Raw genomic sequence first — 20,067 nt, 5'->3', positions numbered from 1 at the left:
CAGCCTGAACTACAAAGGGAGACTCTGCCTCAACACTGCGCACCCCCCCCCCAAAAAAAAGAAAAAGAAAGAAAGACACTTGGTCAAGTTTCTTAATCTTGCCGCAAGTTTGTAGGAAATACACAGACCAGAAGAACATGCTAAACTGCTCATGCATACAGAATCAGCATAGTGAGGATTACACAGAAATATAGTACAGAGCTCCATCACCCAAATATCACTTGTTATTCATATACTACAAACATGTACCAATAAAAATTAAAAAAATTTTAAATTACTGTTATTAATACAAAGCAATAGGCAGAGAAAACAGCTTTGGTAGGTCTGTTAGGAACAGATGAAAGTTTGCCTAGTTTTAATGAAAGTCCTCATAAGGAAAGGGAGTTCCTAGTGAGCTGTTTAGTTACTGAGAGTCAGACATGGCCAGATCTAGGCTACCAGCTGTGTAACTAGGGCCAGTTCTGGGCCATACAATCAGTGCAGTTGCACAGGACCCTGTACTCAGAAGGCTTCACGTCTGAAGCTGATGTCTTAACTCTTACTGTCTTCCAGTTTGCCTTGTAGAAATCCAGTCCAAAGGGACAATGGTGCATGCCCTGGGCCTGGGAGCCACAGTTTACGTGGGGAGCTGTCTTCTGCCACCTGTCGTGCATAGGGTCAGCAGCTGTCTGTCTGCTCTCCTGCCCTCTGGCCTCCAGGCCCTGCCCAGCCTCCCCATTCCTGCTCCTGCCCAGTGATCACTGCCCCACCTTGGTCAGGGTTCAGCATGTGCTCTTCCTGGTGTCTGGGAGGAGGCCCAGCAGCGCCATTCCCACTGGAGCTAGCAGTGCCACGGCATGTGTGGTGGTCAACTCAGTGCAAGCATTATTGAGTGGAGCTCAGTGGAGGTCACCCACCTGCTGTGGGCTGGGAAGGCACCTAGCTTGGCTTCCTACCCCTAGCTGGGTAACAGAGAATCAGTCCTGCAGCTGGCAGGAGGATCCTGGTGGCCAAGGGGTTGTATGGGCCCGTAAGTTCTTGGGAGGGTCTGTACTTATTGCAGAGGTATCACCTGCCAGGAAGTGCAGCATTAAATAGCAAATAAAAAAGACAATGCCACCAGGAATGGTGGCACATGCCTGTTATCCTAGTACTTGGGAGGCTGAGGCAGGAAGATTGCCACAAGTTCAAAGACAGCCTGGACTACATAGTGAGACCCTGTCTCAAAGAAAAAAAAAATACAATGATAAGATGAGAGACCATCAAAGAAAGGAAAGAACTTTTATTTATTTATTTAGTACTGGGGATCGAACTCAGGACCTTGCGCTTGAGAGGCAGGCAGTGAAACCACTGAGCTAAATCCCCGGCCCAGAAAGAGCTTCTACATTTTAGTATCTTTAAAAGTTTTTTCCTCTTGCTTTTTGAACAAGGGTCCCACATTTTCATTTTGCAATGAACCCAACAAATTGAGTAGCTAACCCTACCAGTAATCGGGAACAAATTTCCAAACTTCAGTTTTCTCACTTGTAAAATGGGGGAATGCTGCATATACCTGAATTTAAGGACTCACTCCAGTGCCTAGAACTTTGTACCAAATAACTGTTAGCTGAAAATACATTTTTAAAAAGTGCACTGGCTACAAAGACATAGCAGCAGTATTTTTTTTAAAATGTAGATATAAGAAGGGTCTGGAGGGGCTGGGGATTTAGCTCAGTGGTTTCAACACCTGCTGTGCAAGCACAAGGACCCGAGTTCGATGCCCGGTCCCTGCCCCCCCCCCCCCAAAAAAGAAGGGTCTGGTAAAAATGAGGAAATGAGAAGGATTTGGGAACATATACAACAGAAACAGGGGGCATATACTACTACACAACAATAACTTTAACAATTGCCTGGGACAGCATATAGTTTACCTTCTTGCAAAATGTAAGTCCTTGGGAAATATCTTCCATCTGAGGATCTTTTGCTTGGTGGTGTTAATGAAAGTGCTTCTACTCAAAATGGGGAAGCTTGGGTAAAAGGGAGTCTGAGGTTAGAAAGACTTGCAGATGTCTTAAACACATCAAGTTGTTCAAGGACTGGGTAATTTGTTCTTATCAACCTGTATAATGTACTTTCGCATTTTCATTTTGTCTGTAAGCTTCGGTTCTTAATAAACACAAATGCAATAACAAGCTAAGTACAGGGATATTCATGCTGAATTTTTCTTTTCCTTTTAAAATTTATCTATTTTTTTGTTTTAGTTTTTTGTTGTTGTTGGTACCAGGGCTTTAGCTCAGGACCTTGTGCTTGTGAGGCAGGCACGGTACCAGTGAGCTACATCCCCAGCCCTTCAAGGTTGTATTTTAAACCATGAAAACTAGAACCTAACCTGAGTCTATTACTAGGAAGGTGGTTATATATATACTGATTTATTTGATGCAATGGACTACCGTGCTCTCATTAAAAATGATGAGGTGGACCTCTACCAACAGTAGAATAACCAGGGAATTTTAAGCAAGGAGGGGGAAAAACCTAGTTTTAGGAACATGATTAGTCTTATTACTTAGGAAATATATATATGTACAAGTAAATGCATATACAGAGGTCTGAAGTTACACACCAAGCCGGGCATGGTGGTGCACACCTGTAATCCCAGCATCGAGAGGACAAGGAAGGAGGATTACTGGGAGTTTGAGAGCAGGCTAGGCTACAGAGCGAGATCTTGTCTCAAAAAACTAAAACGAAAATAAAGTTACACACCAAACTGTTAACAGTATTTCTGAGGAGGGAGTGGGTGCAGTCTATGTGTGAATCAACCGGACACTCACGTTTCTTGGTGCACTTCTGTTGTTTGAACCTTTCACGTTTCCATACATTACTGAGAAGCAATGGGAAGAAAATTTTGAGGGTCTTTTGCGAAAAGTTGAGGAGGGGGCGGGAGACCCTTGGCCGAGAGTCTCCTGAGTCCCCGCCGGAGGTGAGGAGAGCCCGCCCCGCTGAGGTGATTCTGCAGAGGGGCGGAGCTCTGCGGCTCCGTGGCGGGAGGCGGCCCCGGGGGCGGGACCAGCCGACTCCAGCCGCTTGCTCCGCTCCCATCATGCCCTTATAAGGAGCGCCTCGCGTTAGGGCTCCGGAATCCGGTCGCGATCCCGGAGGCGCAGCCCCATTCCCAGGCCCCTCCCTTGGGAATGGGGGCGGGACGGGACTTTGGCGGTGCTGTGGTGGGGGGGCGGAGCATCTCGAAGCGGGACCAATAGGAGTGGCGGCCCGGCTCTGAGCGGCGCCGCCATTGGGCGCGGCGACGTGAGGGGGCGGGGCGCCTGTAGGGCTGGTTACGCCGAGGGAAGCCCGGACTCTAGTCGCTGTTCCTAGTCAGTCTCTCCACGGGTTCCCGGCCCAGCCGATCCCTGTTCTCCGTCGCCCGCGGTTCGCCGCCCCGCCAGTCGCCGCGATGCCGGTGTTTCACACACGCACGATTGAAAGCATCTTGGAGCCGGTGGCGCAGCAGATCTCGCACCTGGTGATTATGCACGAGGAGGGCGAGGTGGACGGCAAAGCCATCCCTGACCTCACCGCGCCCGTGGCCGCCGTGCAAGCGGCCGTCAGCAACCTAGTCCGGGTGAGCGCGCCGGGCCTGGGGCGGGAGCGGGCGGGACACGTCTGGGTCCCGATCTGACGCTTCGCGCCTTCGTGGGGTCTAGCGCCAGATTCCGCGGGTGGGACGCCGACTCTGCGCTCTGTGACCTTGAGCAAGCCCCCGAGTCTCGCAGGGCCTCAGTCTCCCCTTCTAGAAAATGGGGCAGTCGTCGTAAAGGCTGCCTTGAGGTTGCATTGTGAAGACTCAGCGAGGGGAACCTAGGGAGACGTCCAGCGTGGCAAATGCTCGGAGTCAGCTCCGAATAAATGCTCGTTGTGTGGCCGTCTGAGGGGCCCCTTCCCTGGGCGGGCTGTGGTTCCTCATGGACTACCTTGCTCCCAGCTCCTTTTTAGGGCTCCCCAAGGCTGGCATGTGTGTGGGCGGTTCTCTTACGGATTCCTTGGCTTTCCTTCCAGGGATTCTTCTTTGAGCCACGCTGTTGTCCTTTCTAACACTCCTTACCCGCCTCCGTGACCCGCCTCACCCACCCACCCCTTCCAGGGCTTCTCGAGTCTAGCCCCCTTTTCCTACCTCTCTAACCCAACACTGGTCTCTTGCGGACCTCCTCCTTCCCTCCGGGGCATTTTACTTCTGTTTTCACCTCAGGCACTCAAATACCTTTACTCAGTAATTCAGGACCTGGAACCTCGTTTTTTACCTCTTGCTCGACTCTGCTGCCTGGTATGTTATTGCCTGCTGTGGTGATTTCCACCTGGCTTTACCTGCTGTCATTCGGCTTCCTCCCACAGGAACCTTTCCCGACCAGGGGGCCCTCCTCCTCCTGCACCTCCTTCTGGCAGGAAGCAAAATGGAGCTGCTGGGAGAGGCCTGTGGAATCTGGGATCGGAGAGACTGGGAGGGTGGGGGGAGTGGTCCCCTGTCTGATCCCCAATTTCTTGGTGGCTGGTAGCTCCTCAGACCCCTGTAGTTAAGGGCTGTGACTGGTGATTGAGGTAATTTCTGGAGGTGGTGGAGCCCACTTCTGAAATAAAAGGTGCTGAGAACCGTCTCCTAACACTCCCCTGGCTAATGTGACACTTAATGGCCCACTCTGGGTGGGTGACTCAGACTGCTGCTGCCTGTGAGCTGCAACTCTTGGAAAAAGTTTGTAGTACTCCCTTTCTGATCCTCATAGTGTGTCAGGGTAGTTGGGCGGTAACTGTGAGTCTGGGTGGGGCTTGGATTACTTAGCAGATTAGAGTGCTTTGGTGCTGGAAGAGGCACTTCAGCAGCTAAAAGTCTTCCCTGGTTTTGGGGTGGGGTTGGAGCTGTCTTAAGCAGTGCAAGAGACTGGTACTAGGAAAACAGGTAGACACCACAGACCAGATTCCTGATCCTCCTTCTGTACAGTTTTAGTAAGAATGTATTCAATAAGAATACTGTATTCTACTTCTACACTGTTGTTCTCTTTACAGTTAATCTTAATCTAAGACTCCAAAGTACATTCTTACGGAGTGTTGTCTTAACATGGCTGCATTCCAGGCCTCCATTTTTCACCAAATGGGAAACAATGTAAAGAGACAAGGTAATAGTGTCCCTCTATGCAGCACTTCAGGAAATGAAATCTTAAAACCACATGTTGCACTTGGAATAAAGCTAGTGTAATCAAGGGGTTGATATCTGGTTAGGCTATTTAGAGAAAAGTTATTTATGAGATTCCATGCCATGAATTAATAAGCATTGAATGGCTGCTTTCTAAAGAGCACTGTAATAAATCAGTGGTTCTCAGCTTAGAGTGTGCATGAGAATCACCCGTGGGGCTTTTTAGGTATAAAGATGTCCAGCATCCATCCCAGACTTTGAGAGAGGTCTCCAGAGGGAGGGTCAAGGAAGGCCTCTATATCTTTAAGAAGCTCCATGGGTGATTGTGATATACACTGTAGTGGACACTGTGAAACAAATAGAAATAAGGTCAGTCATAAGTTGAAAAAAATTACACATAGTTAAAATACTTCCCAACACATGCAAAAGAAGGGATTGGAGATTGGTGGTAGATACGAATGACAGAGAAAAAGTGGAAAAAACTTGTGCTGAAAGTCCTAAACAAAGGTATTTGTGAATAAGTCACTTCCAGGTTTCAGTAAGTAGGTGTCTTGATTGCAGCTCAGGAGGCAAGTGGGAGAGAAATTGGAGATGAAGTCAGCGAGTGACGTATGGATAGCTTAACAGAAGGCTTAGCCAACAAAACAAGATGATCAAAGAGGAAGGGGAGAAGGAGGAGAATGGTGGGTAAGGAAGACCCATGGGTTGTCTTGTTCTGGGGAGGCCAGAGGACCTAATCATTGCTTTGAATTCTTAGTGTGAATTGGAGCTCTTAACTGTGTGGACCTTGTACCTTGTACGTATATCAAATTCCCAACTAAACTATGTCTAGAGAACAGATCTTGTTTGATTTTTTTTTCCTTGTGGTGTTGGGGATTCAAACCAAGGACCTTACCCCTGAGTTACATCCCCACTCATTTTTATTTTATATTGCCTAGGCTGGCCTTGAACTTGTGATTCTCCTCCCTCAGTCTCTTGCATAGATGGGATCAAAGCATGTGCTACCATGCCAGGCTGATATTTTATATGCCCCATAGTTCCTATCCTTAATATTGGCACACAGAAGCCTTGATAAATATTGTTGAAGGAAAAGGAACTATGGGAAGGTAGATTAAAAGACTTTGAAAATTGGTTGGTCATGAAAGCAATGAAGTGTTGAACTTTGGATATTGTAGGGGAAAAATGAAAGAATTAATAGAAATTTATTAGAAGAAATAGAACTCAATTATAGGACTCTTGAGTTTGGAAGAAATGTACAGTATTACTATAAATAAGGAAACTGATTTTTGAGCAGATATTCTGGAATTTATGTAATCTGATTATTTCTTGGAGTAATCTTGGGAGGTTAAATCCTTATTCCTGTGCTTCTCTTTGGGAATTTGAGGACCCAAAGAATCTGAGGACCAAATTTTAACTTAGAGCATCAGAAAGATGACTGCTTTTGGGGGGGGGGCAGGACTCATTTGGATTTATAAGTTTATATAAAAGCAAAAAACTATATCTCAGTGCTCATATATATCACAACATATGTGTATATATATCAAAGCATATATATATGTATATATATATAAGGATATTTGTGTGTGTAGATCACTTTTTCCACACTTAGGAAGGGGACAGAATGAGAATATTTACTTACATGTCTTTTTTTTCTTCTGAGAATCCTGAATAAGACCATTTTTGGAATAGGTGTGTTGAGATATAGTTCATATACCAGATAATTCCCCCATTTAAATTGTACAATTCAGTGGTTTTTGGTGTATTTTCAGGGTTGTGCAGTCATCACGACAGTCTAATGTTAGAGCATTATTGACCCCCAAAGAAACCATGTCCATTAGCAGTCTGTCCTTCTTTCCCCCACCCCTCTACCTCTCTAACCCCTAGCAACAACCAGACTACCTTCTCTCTCTGTGGATTTGCTTTTGCTGGACATTTCATATAAGGGAATCATACAGTGTATAGTCTTTGTGCTGGCTTCTTTTGCTTAATGTTTTCAGGATTCTTTTGTGGTATAGTATGTATCAGAACTTTATTTTTCATTGTTGAATAATATTCTATTGTATAGAATAAGGCTGTTTTATTTTATTTTTTGGTGATGGGGATTGAACTTGGGACCTTGCGCTTTCGAGGCAGGCGGCAGAACCACTGAGCTAAATCCCCGACCCGAATAAGGCTATTTTAGACACAGAGAGCAAGTTCAATGCGATAATAAAGCAAGAGAGAGGAGGTAGGATAGGGGAGGGCACGAAATGAAAAATAGAGAATGTCTAAGAAGGATAGGATTCAGAAAGTAAGGAGTGTAAAGAAGTCAGAAGTCTTGAGACTCATGTCTTGTAGCATGGTCTATAGATTTTCCTTTTGTTTTCCTATTGAAGAGCCCTATAGAAAACTATCAGTCTCTGATATGATCATTACTATTGTGTCAGTTTTATTAATGGGACTTCAGATACTTAGGCTTTCTCATTGCATCTGAGGGCATGTGTTGTAACTACTTCTTAGACTCATGAAATACTTATTTTGGGAGTTTTTGTGGTCTTGACTTTTATGGGTCTCACCCATATATCATATGGTCTTGAGGGCCAGTTTTGGCACAAATAGTAGCATTGTCTTCGCATAGATGGGACAGGCAGCTTTGCCCACCTCGTTTGTGTGTGTGTGTGTGTGTGTGTGTGTGTGTGTGTGTTACTGGGGATTTAGCCAGGGATTTTGTACTGGGCTGCATGCCTACCCATTTTAGTTTTTATTTTGACATAGGATCTTGCTAAGTTGGCCACACTGTCTTTGAATTTGTGATCCTCCTGCCTCAGCCTTCCAAGCCACTGGGATTACAGGTGTGCACACTGCCTTGCCTGGCAGCTCTGCTCTTAAAAAAGAGATCGCCAATTAATTTTGTCACTTGTCAATATCTATATTAACATTTGAAATTATTTTTGCTTTTGGTTGTTGTTGGATTTATTTAGTTAAAATAAATAGTAACAGGGGCTGGGGATTTAGCTCAGTGGTTCTGCCACCTGCATTGCAAACGCAAGGTCCAGAGTTTGAGCCCGGTACCAAAAATAAAAAGTAACAGTGAATAATAGCCCTGTGAGTGATTTTTTTTTTCAATACTTTCTGTATTTTCAGATTTTAAAAATTAACATAAAATTGCTATATTAAACAAGAAATCAATAAAAAGCACTTGTATAATCCTTTACAATTCAGGAAATACTTTCGTATTGGTGATCTCAGTAATTCTGTGGTCCCCATTTTATAGGTGACTAAACTGTAGTTTAGAGAAATTAAGTAGCCTGCCTACAGGTAGTTAGCCTGGCCTCCAACTCCGGCTCCTTTATTCCATAACCTCCACCTTTTTACTTTACCATTCCACATTGACTTAGAGCAAAGTTGTTAAATAGCAGTGGAAGTTTTCCACCTAGAATCAGAAGCGACAAGAATGCTCTTAGTCATAGGGTTTCCATTTGTCCTGTGCCTGGCAACGGTATCTGTTTAGTCTGCCTTTGGCATAACCTTCATGAAGGGCCTATATGATGTGAAGTAGATTTCTGTTTCATAGCCAATGTTCAATTTCACAGCTTCCCTCCTTTCCTTCCTGAAATAAGAATAGATACAGATCAGCACAAAAATATTTATACTTGTAAGACAGATGAAGGCTTTAAAAAAATACTGTGTGTGCCTGCTTGGCTTGAAGTCTATTAGAACTAAATAGTATTTGAGATACATTTGTAGACTATTTGGGGAATCATGAAATTTCATTTGAAAAACTTGGTTTCCAGATCCCAAGAGGTTTAAGAATGAAACAGATGTGGACTTTATTCCAATAATGTTTAACACTCATGTGACCTAGAGAACAAGAGTTTTGGAAGTTGTATATGTTTCTACAACTCTGTTTATAATTTTAATGGAGCTCCAATTTAAATGTTTGCTTATATGCACGTAGTAGAAAGCTGAACTTTTCTAAAGCTGTTTTATAGATTGGGTTTTTTTTTTTTTTTGATACCGGGGATCGAACTCGGGACCTTGAGCTTGCAAAGTAGCCAGTGGAACCACTGAGCTAAATCCCCGGCCCTGTTTTATAGATTGGTATAATTCTAAATGGATCAAATAAGCATCAATAACAGCTTGTGTTTGACCCCTCTCCCTGTAGTCATACAGTAACGATAGCATTAGGGAGACTACTTTTATGGAGATAGGACTCACTTGGGTTTTAATATTTCTTGTATATTTGTTTAAAAACAAAGTAGCCTGATAATTTTGCATATTTATTCTTTGTCGTTTATATAGTTATAAAATGCTTGTGTTTTATATACTGTATATCAAAATTCAGAGTGTCATTTTAGCACCCTCTGACAACTTCCTGGTTTTTCACACACCCTTAGGAAGGTGGTAGATAGGAATGTCATCCTTATCCACAGCCTATGGCCTAGTAGAGCCTGTGGCCTAGTAGATGTGCGGGTGTGACACTTGTCATACTTTTTCGGTGTTTGTCTTCTCTAATATGTTGTAGGTTCTGTGGTGGCAGGGACCAGGTTTCTTCTGAGCACTGATGTGCAATACAAATTTTTAAATTAAATGGACATGTGTATAGCATTCATTTTTTTTTTTTTTTTGGTACTGGGGATTGAACTCGGGTCCTTGTGCTTGTGCAGCAGGTGGCGAAACCACTGAGCTAAATCCCTGGCCCTAGCATTCATTTTTTATGTATCAAATATTAGGAATTACTGTGCAACCATTACTTCCCAACTTTGGCTTTCAAACATCTGGTACAGCCAAATTTGAAGCCTCATCAAACTTGTAAGAGGCTTTGACAGAAACAATATATACTAAAAGGGAGGAATGAATGGCTAACTGCCCATTGTTTGAGATAACAAAAGTGTTCAGGCTATTTTGGGTTGTGGATTCTCTGTTTCAGAGTCATTTCAACTATGCACGCCACTTACTAAATTCATAACGTGAGGCTGTGTTGCCTCCTATCTGGAAGTGGCATTTGGATTTTGCATTCTCTTTTTAGGAGTGCCCTTTTAAAATTTAATGATTTATACCAGGTGTTGATATATTGTTTGGAACTCTGCTGGTTACAGTGGAGCCTCATACTGTGAGTCATGAATTCCTTATTAAAGATCTTTATTTCCTTCAACCATATGGCAAGAGACAAAGATATCATAAAATTCATCTGTTGCTTTTTCCTTTCTGGCTGACTTGGGCCTAATCCTTTTATTAAGCTTTATGTCATGGTCATGTCTATGGGTTATATTTTTATATAATAAATCAGCATTAGGACAGTAGCAAAAGAAGCAGCAGTCCTTGATGATCAGGTATCTGAGATGAGCTGGTTTCTATCTAGAGGTTCTCTCTCTGGAATAATGCTCTGCACAGGACTCTGATTGAGAAGGGCTCTTTCAGTCAAGAGAAGAAAGTTGATATATTGTAGGAGGGACTTCCCATTGGAGTTCCTTTCTGTCTTTCTGTTCCATGTATCTTGGACTTGAACAGTTTTTGCAAAATGTCTGGATATATTGGGCCACATCATTCAGACAACATATGTTTTGAATTGCTTTATTTTTTGTCATTTTTAGTACTTACTCTGTTTCCATTGGGAATGGTTATGGAGAGGAAGGTTGTCTCTTTTTCTTCTCAAGTTACAGAAAGGTTTATTAGTGAAGGAAGTTGAGATTAATAGATAAGGGAATTTGTTCATCTGTGTTTTTGAGGATGTTGAACATTTTTCATTATACTGAGTCTTTGAAAAATAAAATTTTTCTTGTTATGAAATTATTCCATTTTCATTGTTAAAACTTAGAAAACCTTCAGTCACAATCTTCTCTCTGTTTCTCAGCCTTTTTGTGTCTTCAGCTTGATTTGTGTTTTACTTTCCCTTGGTCACCATTTCTGTCTACTTCAAAGCAATTTTGTTTCCTTGAATATAATTAAAAATTTAACAGGGCTGGGGATTTAGCTCAGTGGTGCCACCACCTGCCTCGCAAGTGCAAGGTCCCAAGTTTGATCCCCGGTACCAAAACAAAAACAAAAACAAAAAAAACACCAAAATTAAAAAAAAAAAAAAATTTAACTATAAGCAGATCTCTGATTTATCCTTTACCATTAAATTAAAAAAAAAAATCCCTAATTCACTTCTCTGCTCATGAATTTGTATGGGGATCCCAGTTCCTATAACACCCCCCAAATTTCTCTGCCATATGCTGTCTAGGGATCTGTTCTTTCAGCAGCTAATTGCTGTTGCAGTAAATGTGGAATGAAATAACTTCCAAATAATATCCTAGATCCTGAAAGCATGATTCTTGACATTAAGACATAGGGTCATAGTTTGATGTGATGGCACATCACGTCAGTACTTGGGAGGTTGAAGCGGAAGGATCACATGTTCAAAACCAGCCTGGGTTACATAGTGCGATTCTGTCTCAAAAAAAAAAAAAAGAAAAAGAAAAAAGACATCTAGTCAAATACCCATAGATTTAATTTTTTTATTAAGGATGTGCATTGTGTACAGAGGTGGAATGTAATAGAATATTGAGCAAAATGGGACTTGTATAATTAGATCTAGGAAATTGGAGGTTCATTGCCTTCTTTCCCTTAGGAAAAATTTTGTAGATTTTGTGTTTTCATATATGGAGTCATCCATCCTTAATGACTGATTTGATTGTCGTTTTTCTTTTCCTTCCCTCTCCATTCCCCTAGGGCTGCTGTCTTTTTTGCTTGTTGGTTTCTTAAGTGCAGGGACTGTGTTATATTCTTGGTATTCTCACTGTTTTGTTTAGCATATTCCCTTGCTTGTGGTAATCCTTCAATAAGTGTGTTGTGCTTTGATATTTAGTGTACAGCTGGTCATTTTAGGTTATTATTTCATGATGATGAGTTAGCTCCCTATCTCTTGCCGCTCTTAGAAAGGTTGGTGATTCCCTTTTCTTGCCCTCAAATGTTGCTATATACCAAACGCCTGTGTAGTCAAAAAAGAGAAACAGCCTGAGCACAGTGGTATAGCCTGTAATCCCAGATATTTGGGAGCCTGAGGCAGGAGGATTACAAGTTCAAGGCCAGCCTAGGGAGTTTAGCAAGACCTTGTCTCAGAATAAAAAGGGCTGGGGACATAGCTTAGTTCTCTCTTAGTTCAATCCTTAGTACCACAATCAGGTGGGACAGAGGTTCATAAATAACATTATAATGTGTTGGTTACATATTTTGGGCTTTAGATTTCAAAAAAATATCACTTCTATCAGAAGTCAGCTCATTGAGGCCGTTTTGTCATTTTTATATATGCCTATATTTCAATACCTTTTTTATCACAACTTATGAAGGATGAAAGCAGAAAAAAGCTGGTGAAAACAACCAAAATAATCTAATGGACTTGACTGTATAATATAATTATAGAATACTTGTCTACATGAAAAAAAAATGCTGTAAAGAGCATATGTAACAACACATAATAGAAAAAACATTTTCAAATCTGAAGAAAAAAGCTCATTGGATTGGTGTGAGTGTAGGATGTATGTGTATAGAGAATGAGGGGTAGTGAATCTTAGAACTAAGAATGTTTTATAAATATTATTAAGTTGCAGAAAATGAAGTTTTGGGTCTCTTAGAGATTCCCAGTGGTAAGATTTCCAGTTGAATGACTTGTAAGGGGAAAGTGGCTGAATTCCTCTGCAGTTCTAACCACAGCTGGCCACAATCCAAGTTGAAGTCATTCCTTCTTTTAAAATAAGCTTAAATTATTCCCATGAGTAAGCTTTCAGCAAAGAAAGAGAAATGGCACATTTGTTCTTAGAGGTGAGAGTTGAGAGACCTCTTGTTATCTCACCTCCCATGTTCCAGCTTTCTCTCTGTCCCCACCCGATCTCTGGGGAACTGGCTCATTTTTTTTTTTAATATACCAGGTAGGCAACATGTTTTTACTCATGAAATTAAAAGAGAGATTAAAAAATGGGCTAGTAAATCTTATATAGAAAAAATATAACATCATCAGTTTCTCATCTTAAAATTCTTCTTCCCAAACAGTGAAATTATTTATCAGACTCTATGGACACTGTTAAGTATGATGAATGATGCCAGGATCTATGATATGGTCTCTATAGCCTTGAGTTGCTTCAAATACAAATAAAATAATAATCTTATAAAAAGATTTATCCACTAATTCTCCACCAGTGAAATTGTTGCAGAATTTAAGTTATTCCTCTTAGAGGATTATATGTTGGTGCTGGAAATACAGATTTTGTTGTTTGGAGTCATTGAAGGGCTGGGGATTTAGCTCAGTGCTTCCGCTGCCTGCCTCGAAAGCGCAAGGTCCTGAGTTCGATCCCCGGTACAAAAATAAAGCTGGAGTCATGGAGAAACTGTGACATAGTAGTGTTGTGGGGAAAATGACAGGCACACAGGGTCCAGGAGCAGGTAGAGAGGATTGACCGGTTGGCGGAACCCATAGTTAGGAAAAGAGCTTTGAGTGTTGGCCTCAGCTCCTCTTGCTCTACTTGTGGTTTGCAAGCCTGGTGAGTTTTCCTTTCTTCCAAAGCACAGTCCTTTCCTGTCTGTGTCCCTGTCCCCCTCTCCCCCATACTAGATATTGATCCCAGGTCTTTGTGCTGAGTTATAACCTCAGTACTTTTTTTTTTTTTTTGGCACCAGGGATTGAACTCGGGTCCTTGTGCTTGCGCAGCAGGCAGCGAACCACTGAGCTAAATCCCCGGCCCTACCCTTAGTACTTTTTAAAATTTTTTATTTTGAGCCAAGGTCTCACTAACTCACTGAATTACCCAAGCTGGGCTCAAACTTGCAATCCACCTGCCTCAGCCTCTCAGAGTGCTGGGAGTGGGCATGTGCCACCATCCCCAGTCTAGCACAGTGCTTCTTGTGGACCTTCATATGTGGTGCTTCTTCTGCCTGTACAACTCTTCTGTACTTCCTGGATAATTTCTACTGTTCCTCAGTTTCCATACTAAATGTGCACTTTAAAAGTGAAGCTTTCCCAGATTACCTTTAAACTAGGTTAAGGGCCCCTCTGTCATATATTTTTAATCTTTTTTTCTTACTGTGATTATCATAATTATAATTATTGTGTGATTATTACTTGTTTAACCTCTTTCTCCCCACCTGGGCCTCAGAGGCAAATATTAACTCTGCTGTGTTTGCCCCCAAATTTTTCACGCCCATCAGGTTGCCTGGCACAGAGTAGAGTCTTGAGAAATATTTGCTGAGTGACAGATCAGAGGGCCATTTGGTGCTTCCCTACCAGAAACTATTTTAAGCTTCTTGGGAGCAATCCAGTATACATCATGCAATAGGTGAATCTTGGTGGTGAAATTTAGTGGCTAATGAGGAAAGAAGGTGTAAATCATTGCATGCAATAGGACCATTTAATTCATGTTGAGTAAATTCCAGGCTCAGTCATATATGGGGATAAAACTGTCTAGCATAACATAGGATTATGGAAAATATGTAAGTGTAAGTAAAAATAAAACATGGATTTGGGATTCTTTTTTAGTTTTCATCTTTTGAAAATGATCAGAGTAGCCAACTTTGGCAAAATGCATCTAGTATGAGTTAGCAAATTCCAAAGTTGGACTTTAGATGTAGATATTACATAAATCATCATAGAAACATGACAAGATCTTGGGAGGCAGTATAGTGTAATGGTTAAGAGTTAAACTCAGTCTGGTGCAGTGGCACACGCCTGTAATTCCAGTACTTGGGAGGCCGAAGCAGGAAGATTGCCAGTTCAAGCCCAGCCTGGTCCACAAGAGAGACCCTGTGTTAAATAAATAAATAAATAAATAAATAAATAAATAAATAAATATTTAGAATTATTCCTGAGTTAAGAGCTCAATGAGTGTCAGGCATTATCACTATTATCCTTTCTTATGATTTTTAAGTCATATTTTAAATGTTAATCTAATGAAAAGGCAGTGTTGATTTTTTAAAAAAATGTCTGAGCATAGCTTCTTTTTATTCAACAAGGCAAAATGCCAATGAAAGCTTTCAGTAAAATTCCATATGTTGTGGAATATACAGTTTTACAACTGCGGGGAAAATATCACTCACAGTTTTAGATGCCTGAACCTTCGATTGCCAATTTCTCATGATGAAAGACAGCCATCTACATTTTTTGGGGGCTGGTGCTGAGGATTGAACCCAGGGCCTCTCTAGGCAAGTGTTCTACCGCTGAGCTAAATTCCCAGCCCAACCAGCTAATTTTTCTTCTTTTTGAGATGCGGTCCTGCACTTTTGCCCAGTCTGCCCTCCAGTTCCTGGACTCAAGCAGTTCTCCTGGCTCAGCCTCCTAAATAGCTTGGATTACAAGCATGCCTCCACCTTATTTATTTTTTGGTTTTTCTGAGACAGAGTCTCACTGTGTAGTTCAGCCTCTCCTTGAGTTCACTGCTGAGTAGCCCAGGCTGGCCTCAAACTAGTGGCGATCCTCCTGCTTCGGCCTCCTGATGTTGGAATTACAGGTATTTACCACCACTCCTGGATCATACATCCATCTACTTTAAATTTTTAATGCAATCTTTTTTGTTTGGAGCAGTAATGAAAAAAGGTATGCTGTTTTAATTTAGAAGAGAGAATTGGGGCTTAGAATTTTAGCTCAAGCATTCATTGTCCTATTTTCCAAAAAAAATGTAAACTGAAGGAGTAGCCAAGCCAAGAAGTAAAACAAGGAATCAGCCTTCCAGGTAGAGTTAAATATGATACATTTGTGATAGAGAATTTATCGTATTCTGTATCAACCAATTTAACTTAACAAATGCTTAATGAATACATACTATGCCAGATACTGGACTGGCTTAATATTTCTTGCCAGAAAGGAGGGATATAATCTTTTTCAGATGTCCTATCAAGAGTAATAGAGTTGAAAATAGATTCAGGAGACCATAACTACTAGTTTGGAAATTATATCCATTATTTCTAGTCTTTCAGTGGCCTTCTAGAGATTTTTTACCATGTAAATTTAACTTCAGAGTCTTAGCATCTTTACTTTCCTCCTTAGTAATAAAAAAGTCTTGAAACACTTTGAATTCCATTCTGTTAGCTTAGATTTTATGTGCCTTGATTTTATTCTGCACACAAATTAGAAATTATTTTCTTTGACCCCCCCCCCCCCATTTACCATTTTCTTTGAGGTATAATAGAATTAATGAATAGCCTTTCCTTCTAGTAATTTCGGTTCTTCCTAAAATTCATGTTTCACTAGTATCTTTGGTGGGGGCTTTAGGAAATACATGCTTAGGGTTTTAATCATTGGAAAGTATCTTTATTTTGGTCTCTTTTTTGAAAGAAATTACTTGGCTATGCAAATCTAGGCTGATACAATTTTTTTCAGCATATTATTCCAACGTCATCTGTCTTCAAATCAGCCATCAGTGTCACCATTGTTTTGCTATGGTTTATATCTTTTTTTCTGTGCTCTTAAAGGGCTTCCTTATCTTGATTTTTTTTTTCTGGCTTCTTGATTTTGAGGGTTTAATTTCTTTTATCAATCTGGGAATATTCTCAGCCATTGTCTCTTTGAATGTTTGCATCTTCTTTAATTGTATTCATTCCTTTTAGAACTCTTTTTTTTTCTTTTCTGGTACCGGGATCGAACTCAGGACCTTGAGCTTGCAAGGCAGGCGGCAGAACCACTGAGCTAAATCTCCAGATCCTCTTTTAGAATGCTTTTTTTTTTTGGTACTGGGATTGAACTCGGATCCTTGCGCTTGCGAGGCAGGCAGTGGAACCACTGAGCTAAATCCCTGGCCCCTCTTTTAGAACTCTTAATTAGAGATATGTTGGACTTTCTCACTATATTCTCTCTGGTCCGTTGTCCCCCCTTCCCCGCCTGTGGAGGGGAGGTTGGACCCAGGGCCTCAGGCTGACCAGGCAAGCGCTCTACACTGAGGTATAGCCACAGCCTTCTGAGTCTTTTAATAACTTGTATTTTCTCCTCAGTCCTTTCTGCAGCTCTTCAGTTTGCTAGTCTCATGCAGCTGTGCCTAATATGCCATTTAATTCATTTGCTGAGTTTTTAATTTAAATGACAGTATTTCTCACTTCTACAGTTTCAAATAGATCTTTTTCAAAATCTGCCTCAGTTTTGATAGACTCTTGTTCTTTAATCACACTTTTGAAAAAAATTGTTTTGGGGTTTGATAAAAGCTTCTTGGGAATGTGGAGACTTTAAGAGCTTAATACCAGAATGAGGATAATAACAAGGCACTTTTAAAATATGGTGAAATGCCATGATAATGTTCTATCTTGGGATTGTAAAATTCTTTGACTTAATTTTTTTATTGTGGGGAAATATGCATTTTACCATTTTAAGTGTACAGTTTTGTGGCATTAAGTACATTAACATCGTTGTACAGTCATTGCCACCACATACCTCCTGAAACTTTTTGTTTCCCCCAACTGAAACTCCACTTTTCTCCCTCCCCCCAGTCCCTGGCACCACCACTTTCTGCCTGTATGAATTTGACTGCTCTATAAATATCTTTGGAATCATAGAATATCTGTCTCTTAGTGACTGACTTGGTTGGCCTAATGTGTTCATGGTTCATCCATTTTTGCATCATATGTCAGAATTTCCTTCCTTTTGAAGGCTTAATTATATTCCTATGTGTTCATACTGCATTTTGCATATCCATTCATCCACTGATAGACATTTGGGTGGCTGCCACCTTTTGGCAGTTGTGAATAGTGCTGATGTTTCATCATGCTTTTAATGCCTTCTGTCTGAGGGGCATAAGCTGCGGATGCACTCAGGGTGAGAACTGTGCACTCAGCCTCTGGTGCGGGGGAGTAGACATGGAAGGGGAGAGCAGGCCCGTCTCAGAACATGGTGGGAAGACAGGCGGTCCACTCTTGGAGAAGGAGTGTTTGTAGTGTGAGGAAGTTTGCCCGCTGGAGAAAACGGGAAACCTTTCTATACAGAATGAGCACAGAGTTGAGGGTGTGAGCATGCATGTCTGAGTTACTTTCGTGGCCGAGACACAACACCTAACAACGCAGCTCACAGGAGGAGAGGTTTATTTTTACTCATGGGTACAGTCCCCCAGACACTGTTTCTAAGGAAAATAGCATGGATGAGGGCAGCGTGGAGGAAAAGGTGTTCACAGTGTGGCATCCAGGGAACAGAGAAAGAGGGGAGGGCTCAGAGAGGGAGATCCACTCTTTCAGGTCACATCCTTGTGACTCTCCTCTCCTGACCAGACCCCAGTTTCCAATAGCGAGTCAGCTCTCTGGTCCCCATGATTCAGTCATCTTCCAGAAGTCTCGTCTGGGAGCACAGAAGGCCCTGGGGGGAGGGGTGCTTCTTGATCTAAACATCAGTGCAGTTAGGGAGTGGGGAAGCTTTAGCAGTGAGGATACCAAGGCACATTGTACCTGTTTGTATATAAGTCAGTTTAAGAGAGAGAGAGCGAGCAAGCTACAGTATTTTCAATTTCTAAATATGTAAAAAGAAATCACCTAGTTCAGACTTTAAAAGTAAAAGGTACACAGGGAAAAGTCTTCTCAGTCTTGAACTCCAGCTTTCCTCCTCATAGGAAACCAGTGAACATAGTAAGCCCAGGGTCTTAGCTTTGCTTGTAGAGATAGATTTTATATATATATATATTCAGGCAGTATGTATTCCCCTTCCGTACTGTCCTGTTCTTTGTTTGTTTTTTTTTCTTAATCTATTTTGGAGAGTTTTGTTTTAAAAATTTTTTTTTGTTTTGTGGTGCCAGGGATTGAACTCAGAACCTTGCGCTTTCGAAGTAGGCAGCAGCACCACTGAGCTAAATCCCCAGCCTTGGAGAGTATTTCTTTTGTTTTTCTTTTCTTTTCTTTTTTTTTTTTTTGGTACCAGGGATCGAACTCGGGTCCTTCTGCTTGTGAGGCAGGTGGTGGAACCACTGAGCTAAATCCCCAGCCCCTGGAGAGTATTTCTTATCAGTACATACTGAACATTCTCTTATTTAATAGTTACATAATACAGTAGTCCAACTTTCTATAGGAAATGTATTTCAAGACCCCCAGTGGGTTTCTGAAACCACAGATAATACTAAAAATCTGAAACCACAGATAATATTAAAACATATATATTTTTTTTCCTATAAAGTACATACCTACCTGATAAGGTATGTAATTTATAAATTAGGCACATTGTAGGGTATGGTAGTGCATGCCTATAATCCTAGCACTCTGGAGGATGAGACAGGAGGATTGCAAGTTTAGACCATCCTTGGCTACACAGTGAATTTGAGGCCTGGATGGACTATGTAGTAAGGCCCTATCCCAAAACAAACACATAAGTAAGGCACAGTAGGAGATTCACAGCAATAATAAAATAGAACATTTCTAACAGTATACTGTAATACAGGTTATCTATGTTCTCTCTCTCTCCCTCTCTCTCCCGCTCTCTCCCTCTCTCTCCCTCTCTCTCTCTCTCTCTCTCTCTTTCTCTCTCTCTCAAAATACCTTATTGTACCATCCTCACCTTTCTGCTTGTGATGACGTGACCCATGATTCAGACTGTCATTGACCATGGGCAACTGAAAGTTCAGAAAGTAAAATGTGAGGGCCTGAGCTGTAGCTCAGTGGCACTGTGCCTGCCTGGCAAGTGCAAGGTCCTGAATTTGATCCCTGGTACCAAAAAAAAAAAAAGAAAGTAAAACGTGGATAAAGGAGGACTACAGTAGTCCCTCAGTGATTGCAACAATGATACTCAGTCCTAAAGGAATAGCTGTAGGCTATTTGTAATGTTTTGCTGTTCCAGACAGTATGGCAAAGAACGACACAGGTAGGTCACTTTATGGATATGTAAGTGCATTCATGGGATACTTCTCTAGATGTGGAACATACGAAGCACCAGATATTAGGTAGCAGAGGGATTTTTCAGCTGATGATAAGGTTTTGCTAAGCTAAACCTAGTAGCAGTGAGCAAGATTGATTGTGGCATCGGT

General features: G+C 41.6%; 1 protein-coding gene across 3 annotated transcripts in view; it reads left to right on the top strand.

Annotated features, from left to right (window-relative positions):
• Positions 1-3,293: 3,293 nt before the first annotated feature.
• The window catches only part of Vcl (vinculin), a 105,471-nt gene continuing 88,697 nt past the window's right edge, over positions 3,294-20,067 (top strand). For 2 of the 3 annotated variants that reach the window (XM_004846315.4, XM_004846314.4), the window contains exon 1: positions 3,294-3,577. In XM_004846315.4, the coding sequence (XP_004846372.1) occupies positions 3,410-3,577 (168 nt within the window). In that variant the 5' untranslated portion in view covers positions 3,294-3,409. The remainder of the gene's footprint in view (positions 3,578-20,067) is intronic. The other variant, XM_087185400.1, reaches the window with a different exon arrangement.

Source organism: Heterocephalus glaber, unplaced genomic scaffold (genome assembly GCF_053883595.1).
Source record: "Heterocephalus glaber isolate CG9 unplaced genomic scaffold, H.glaber_assembly_v1.0 deba00001497, whole genome shotgun sequence".
Classification (NCBI taxonomy): Eukaryota; Metazoa; Chordata; class Mammalia; order Rodentia; family Bathyergidae; genus Heterocephalus; species Heterocephalus glaber.
Note: the sequence above shows the minus strand (reverse complement) of the source record. Positions and strands in the feature narration are given on the sequence as shown.